The following is a 7,589-nucleotide window of genomic DNA, read 5'->3' on the forward strand; positions in this document are numbered from 1 at the left end:
CTGCCTTTCGCATTAGTTCAAAAACAGGTCTAAGAAGATTTCTATTTCTTTTATATTGTGTATACGATGGATCTTTATCTACATGGGCTTTCCCTATAACCAGAGCTTCAGCTAAACAAAGAGGTTTTTTTCTATTTGGTACACTGACAACACTTCTCTTCAGTGTACTTAGGATATAATTTGGTAAACAATAGGCACGCTTACCGTCTCCTCCTCCTCCGACAGGTATATCAACACGGTCAGCCCGTAAAATTAGACGGTCTGTACTTGAAAATGTTTTTGCACTTTGTAGTATTTTATGCATAACAGTCCATACCATATCACTATGTAACTGATCACTTCTATGCCATCCGATATAAATATCTTTTACATTTGGGTCGGATATGTTAGATAGTGTTAAACCTATTTTATCTCCGTCCTTAGCATTCTTTTTCACATAGGTGAGAAGGTTTTCAACACCTTGACGAATCCAACTGTGAGGGTCAACATTTTCTGGAGGATGTGAGAAACTGAATTCCACACGTTGTCCCTTGGAACGAAATTTAGGGTATTCACGTTCCTGAATATTGTGTAACAATATATTTCCTATGTGTTCACGAGGTATTGTATCACGTTTTCTTTTCTTACCTCTTCTATGTGATTCAGAAATATTCTGAGGTGACTGTTCAACTGTCGGTAAGGGGTCCTCTCTCCAAGACGGTCCAGGTAGAGGTTCCGGGTCTGGTCTGGATACGGCATTCCTTGAAGTTCCTTGAGATGATGCAGTATCGGATGTGTGAATATTCGGTGGCGATGATACTCCTTTTCCGAAAAGTTCGGGTGTTGCTGTTGTTGTTGTTACTGCCCGTAGTAATTGATCATACTCTTCAACTAAAGAGACAGTCTCTCCTTCAATTATCCTTTGTGCAATGTACGCCAGTAGTTTTCGTAACTGGTCAGCTGTTTTGTAATACCCGTTACGATATAACACTAACAATTCGTCAGCAGATAACTGTAAGTCCATGATAGGAGGATAATAGTATTCCAGAAACTACTCACAAAAGAGGGTGTCTATGTTATATACCTCAGCATCACAATACTGATTCTAACGGTTTTACTGTCTGATTTATAGGTTTCCAGGAAATAAGTAACAATCTTTCCGGTATCTACGACCCCTTTTGTTTTAATGATTTATCTAACGGTTTCCTGGTTGTATTGTAAACTTTCTAGAAATGTGTAACGGTTTCCTGGTTCTTATCTATAAACAAGGTTAAAGTCTTCGATAATGAAAAGATATTTCTAATAAAATAGAACAGGAATTGTAGAGGTCAAATTGCCTGATAACCTAAAACTTGGCAAAATTTCAGAAAACGTAAACATTTCAAAGAGACATAGTTGTATTGCTGATTGAGTTAGCCTGAAAACCGTTACAGATTCGGAATCTGCACATCGAGACCTTTTAGTAGAGTGGTCGGAAGGGGAGTCTTCGATTGGTAATAAAGGAAATAGGAAACTGTTGATCCTAGAATGATGAAATTTTTCCGATAGAAAGAGGATTTCATTCCGAGTTCAACGACCTATCGATCATCCTTCTATCTCAATTAGGCACGGAGATATAACGATTTGAAAATTTGCAAAAAAAAAAAAAAAAAAAAAAAAAAATTCAAAAAAAAAAAAAAAAAAAAAAAAAAAAAAAAAAAAAAAAAAAAAAAAAAAATTCAAAAAAAAAAAAAAAAAAAAAAAAAAAATTCAAAAAAAAAAAAAAAAAAAAAAAAAAAAAAAAAAAAAAAAAATTCAAAAAAAAAAAAAAAAAAAAAAAAAAAAAAAAAAAAAAAAAAAAAAAAAAAAAAAAAATTTCAAAAAAAATTCAAAAAAAAAAAAAAGGTCAAAGGTCGGGGTCAAAGGTCATTCACCATTTTCCAAAGGGCCCGGGCCGGCCCTGGTTTTAACATACAGTGTAAACTTCACCAAACGTTGTTCATCATTTCCTAGGGGTCCGGGCCGGCCCTGGTTTTCGATATACATACAGAAATAACGTTACGAAGGTTATTCACCATTTCCCAAGGGTCCGGACCGGCCCTGGTTTTAACATACAGTGATAACTTCACTAAACGTTGTTCATCATTTCCTAGGGGTCCGGGCCGGCCCTGGTTTTCGATATACATACAGAAATAACGTTACGATGGTTATTCACCATTTCCCAAGGGTCCGGACCGGCCCTGGTTTTAACAGACAGTGATAACTTCAGGAATCGTTATTCATCATTTCCTAGAGGGCCCGGGCCGGCCCTGGTTTTCGATATGCATACAGAAATAACGTTACGGTGGTTATTCACCATTTCCCAAGGGTCCGGACCGGTCCCGGTTTTAACATGCAGTGATAACTTCAACAATCGTTATTCATCATTTCCTAGGGGGCCGGGCCGGCCCTGGTTTTCGATATGCATACAGAAATAACGTTACAATGGTTATTCACCATTTCCCAAGGGTCCGGACCTGCCCTGGTTTTAACATGCAGTGATAACTTCAGGAATCGTTATTCATCATTTCCTAGGGGGGCCCGGGCCGGCCCTGGTTTTCAATAAACATCATTTCACACAAGGTTCCATATTTTTAAAGTGTCTGTTCTGTGTAGTTTCGTAAAAGATCGACCGCAAATAACCTCCTTAGAGTTTATTCTTCTTGTAAACCTTTAACCCTCATCTCAAAACTGTTGATTACAATTTCATCCTTAACTTTTAAACATTACTACGTCTACCGAGATATTGAAACACAGAATTTATAAACACCGGAGAATGAAAAAGACTCGAGAGTTTATCGACTCCTTCATTATTTCTCAATACTCTCAAATGTGACAAAGAACCTTCTCGAGACTGCCAATTGCTGCGTAACCTCTAACCTTTAGAATGATACATAGAGATACTTTCAGAGAACGTCAAAACAGTTTGTAAAATATGTTTCCCACTAACTGCTACGTGACCTCTATAACCTTTAGAATGTCAAAACAACTTGTAAAATATGTTTCCAGATTCCCGATTATAATTTGACCGCTAACCTTTAAATGATACACGGAGGATGTTACAAAATTTGGATCAAACTATACCGTCAATATATATGGAATATTTATAGCAGTCTTTCTTCACATTTATCGTCTGTAGCAGAACAGAAATGGAGAACGGAAACTTGGTAAGTAATTTGCATGTTTGTCTGTTTCTAACTTATTTTATGTAAAGAGACTAATCACAACTAGACCTCCAGTTTACACCGGGGTTCGAATTGTTAGACCTCCCCGATGACACAGTGGTAACGTCGTCGTCTTGTAATCAAGGGTCCCGGATTCGATTCCCGGTGGAGGCACATTTCGGATCCCACTTTAAACTGTAGGTCTAGTTCCGATTAGTCTTAATGTGCATAAAGTGGACTTTAAACAACCAATGAAAATCAAGAGTTCCAATTGCTGTGTATTTTTACCTTTTGTAATCAAGGTCCCCGGATTCGATTCCCGGTGGAGGCACATTTCGGATCCCACTTTAAACTGTAGGTCTAGTTCCGATTAGCCTTAATGTGCATAAAGTGGACTTTAAACAACCAATCGAAATCAAGAGTTCGAATTACTGTGTATTTTACCAGGTATCGAACCCGGGACCTTAATTATGAGACATGTCACCATAGTAAAATCGGATTCGAACCATTTTTATGGAATAGCAGATCCGGAACTCTGATTATAAAACAGCTATGTCACCAATGTATTATGAGAAAAACGTAATTAACATACAGGTATTTCATATTAATATAAAAATAACATATTTTCTGATTATATTTTATTACAAACATTTCATATCCATCTAGTTATATTTTCAAATATATACATTTCATTTACTAAATCACCTATACACTTTCTCATTTAATTTTTCGAGTGTAGACAAACGAAAATCGGACAAAAGTGTTAGTGTATTAGTGGTGTTAGTATTTATTTGTCCAATTTTCTTTTCTTTAGAAGTTCTGACATTTTACTCTCCATCTCCTTTTCATCGTTCTTTTTTGTCTCCTCAGTTTTTTGTTTTCTAATATTTTTGAAAACCTCCATCATTTCGAAACATACACGAAGGGATAAATGAGATGGCACATACTGTGCCTGTTTTACATTTTCCAAAAAATCCCCAAATACTGGGGACGTGTTCTTTTTTTCTGATATGTAACTAAACATTTTAGTGAGCGTGTCGATTTGGACTTCCATATCACGGCAGACCTCCTCCAGGTTCTTCATCAGGTTCTCCGCTAACCCGTTCTCCTCGCAGAAATCTATGTAGCATGCGATCTGTCTCTCCACTTGGCGAGCTTGGACCTTGCTCCACAGATTCCTTCGTTCCCCGGAATGTTCTGCATCTTTAAGATTCCCATGCAATACATTGAATTCAAATGGTAGGGATGCCATATCTGAAAATATAAAGAAAATATGTTAGATATATCGCACGTACACCTTGATTACAGTTATACATTTTTGTTTTAGAACAATCGGGGGTTGGCTCTTTTAGAGGCCTTCCTTCTGTATATGGCTAACGCCGATGTGCAGGAAGAAGTCCAAAACCTGCAGAGGGCGTTTCGCCGGTACACGGATAGAGTGGCAGGAGTCGATGTGGAGGCGCAGACAACTGGTGACCGTTTGGGCGCTGAATTAGAGGGTATCGGACACCGTTTCGTGGAAACACTCCAACGTGCCGTTACCGCGAACAACGGATTCCTAGCCAGGCGGGAAGAGTTTAGGAGAGAGTTGGAGGCAGAGATCGGCGAGATCCAGGAAAGGTAATACATTTTTTCAATTATATCTATTACATCATCACCCCTATCTATACAACTTCCGATTTATGTGTGAATATGAAATATTATTATTCTAACTCCCTTCTTTTTTTCAGGCTCCGTCGTATCCACGAAGAACGAGGCGTTCAGTTCTTCGGGTTGGTACCGGAGCCTCTCCTGGAACTCGTCCGGAATGGTGCTGTTGCACCACCTCCTCCTGCTGCTGTGCCACCCCCTCCCGCCGTGCTGCCGGTCCCTCGTGTTGTTACGCCACCGTCCCCTGCTGCTACGCCACCGTCCCCTGCTGCTACGCCACCTTCTCCTGCTGCGGCGTCACCGTCTCCTCCTATTACGCCTTCCATTATAGATATCACGGATGAAGAGGACGGCGACTTATAATCTATCAATAAATATAGGTAATATTTTTTCTCACCTTTTATTTTACACGTCTTCCACTTCTGATGTATCGGTCTCCTCGATGATGTTAGGGAATTCACGGTGAGGTGGGGTCAAAGTTCTGTTGAATTTTTCTTCTACTTTGTGAAGGCTAGAAATAAAAAAATATTTATTTCTTACATCATCTCGTCGTAATGGATTGTAACAATAATCCGATAATTCTTCCAGATCCAATGTAGGGCCTTTTACTCCTAATATTTCACCTATCAGGTCCTCAGGGGACACACTGTATCGAAACCACCGGAATATCTCCCCCAGTGTTAATACAGATTCTCGGTACTCTCTCCGAAATATCTGCATTAACGTTGCAACATCACAATGATCTACCATCATATACTTACCGTGGCAGCCAACCCTATATAATTGAGGAATTTCGTTATTCAGCAGATTTTCCAAATTTTCGTACCGTGTCAATTCGACATCGGTACGGTTGCAATTCAGTCTTTCATTCGCCATCATGATATATTTTGTTGCCCGGCAACGTGGAGGAGCATGTAACTCAGATGTATCTAAATACTCCGAATTTAATTCCGATTCTGTTTCTATACAGATACAATCCAATGAGGAAAGCCCTGATACTAAAATAAAAGGTCCTGCATTGTATCCGTGTGTCGCTATTTCACTAGCTACACGACTCGTCCATATACCGTACGACAAATGCCCGTATACAGGTGCTCTTTCGAACAGATAGTGTGTCTCACATAAACCTGCTCTGCGATTATTAATAAAACGCATACTGATCGGAAAACCGTTATTTTCGACTTCCAAAAACGTTTCAGACACTAAATTTTGATTGTAGACGGTAATTAAAAAGGATTCTCTGAACCTTACAGGGGCGTCAAAAATAATCAATTTTGTATTCTGATGTCCAAATATTTCCGATTTACAACTTTTAAATTTCTTTGATCTATTAACTGTTACAGGATATGTCTGATACACAGTCTTTTCGGGAGAACACTCTGTATACCCATACATAGGATTACACTTTACATTATACGTATCACGTTTTCTCTTCCTCGACAATTCACCAGCATCATCGATACTGTTCTTTCTATAACGTTTAATTTTTTCGTACCCGTGTTGGGCAGCGTTCTTTTCTTCCCACACCTTTCGAAATTCATTCTCGGTAAAATATTTAGGGACATTCACATATGTCTTTTTTTTCGACAACATTCCTGACCGTATCGATGATCGTGGTGATTGTGGAGGAGTCGGTAACGGACGAGAACTCTGTCTAGTTACCGGTTTCTCTGATCGATCAGGAGATGAAGTCATCCCGATCATTCCTCCAATAAATTTCATCATCCACGATACTATACCCATTTTTATACTTACCTCCGGATACCGTTATATACCTGGTAAATCACTTCGAAATCGACTCTGAAAGGTAGTCTCTGGATCTCTGGAAGAAGACGATGGTCACACAGGGTGCTCACTGTGATGTAAACATAAACAGATCAATTGTCCTTATATACCTCATCCTCCTTGCTTATCACGCACCTATTTTCTCTGCGCATCCTCTCGCGCAAAGCGTCCAACGCCCACGTACCCCTCCTATCCTCTTCCCACCCCGGAATACTATACACACTATCCCCTTCTGCAAATTGTACTTTTTTTCTATTTATTTTATTTACTCCCTGTTTCTCCACAACTTTTTCCTTTTTCACTTCTCCCTCCATCGGTCGTTACCCTATACGGTCGTTACCCTATACCGACCACACATACAATGACACCACTATTGATAAACACGCACAAACATCTCCCGGAAACATACAACGAACTTTATCTCCAACCTTTACACCGTCCACAATACCTCCTTTGTTCTACCCCACTTCCATATCACCCAACAGTCCCACACTCACATCCTGATTTCGTCATTCCAACCGCTCATCTGTAACCTTTCACCTTTCTCGGGCAACACTCTCACTCACCAGCCCACGCCACCATCTCCCCATACCCCACAAACCAATCAAAACCCATCCACATATCTCAAACCCCGCCCATTTCTGGCCTCCATCCAAAAATAAACAATGCTTCCTTGTCCACCGCCCTTTATCATCAATTGATCTTTCATCGATCTTTTCCAATCAATTGATTTATCGACCCATATCCGGGAACATAACTACTCGTGCTCATCGTGATATTATTAAAAAAGCCAAAAACCTAATTTTATCTAGTAAAAAATAAAAAAAAATTCCTGGGGGAGGGGCTCGAGCCACCTCAACCCCACCTTGGATACGTGCTATTAACAATAACAGGGTTATAGAACATTCTCCGTCTTGTCTCGATAATTATTTCTCCCAAATTATCATCACATTATTCAAGAAGCCAAAATCCTAATTTTATCTAGTGTAAACA

At 39.3% G+C, this 7,589-nt stretch overlaps 1 protein-coding gene across 1 annotated transcript; it reads left to right on the forward strand.

The window, feature by feature from the left end:
- The first annotated feature begins 3,873 nt into the window (after positions 1-3,873).
- LOC145991400 (uncharacterized) lies at positions 3,874-6,028 on the forward strand. Its single transcript, XM_083127388.1, has 2 exons — positions 3,874-4,781; positions 4,892-6,028. Exons 1-2 carry the CDS (start codon positions 4,531-4,533, stop codon positions 5,172-5,174), a joined length of 534 nt encoding a protein of 177 aa, XP_082983514.1. The 5' UTR covers positions 3,874-4,530; the 3' UTR covers positions 5,175-6,028.
- Positions 6,029-7,589: the final 1,561 nt, after the last annotated feature.

This window comes from Lepisma saccharinum, chromosome 8 (genome assembly GCF_977018435.1).
Source record: "Lepisma saccharinum chromosome 8, izLepSacc3.1, whole genome shotgun sequence".
NCBI classification, from domain to species: domain Eukaryota; kingdom Metazoa; phylum Arthropoda; class Insecta; order Zygentoma; family Lepismatidae; genus Lepisma; species Lepisma saccharinum.

Excerpts from the sequence above, each read along its gene's own strand:
- LOC145991400 (XM_083127388.1), top strand. The coding sequence starts at position 4,531 with ATGGCTAACGCCGATGTGCAGGAAGAAGTCCAAAACCTGCAGAGGGCG. Across the intron at positions 4,782-4,891 it reads ATCGGCGAGATCCAGGAAAG|GCTCCGTCGTATCCACGAAG; the intron begins GTAATACATTTT and ends TCTTTTTTTCAG.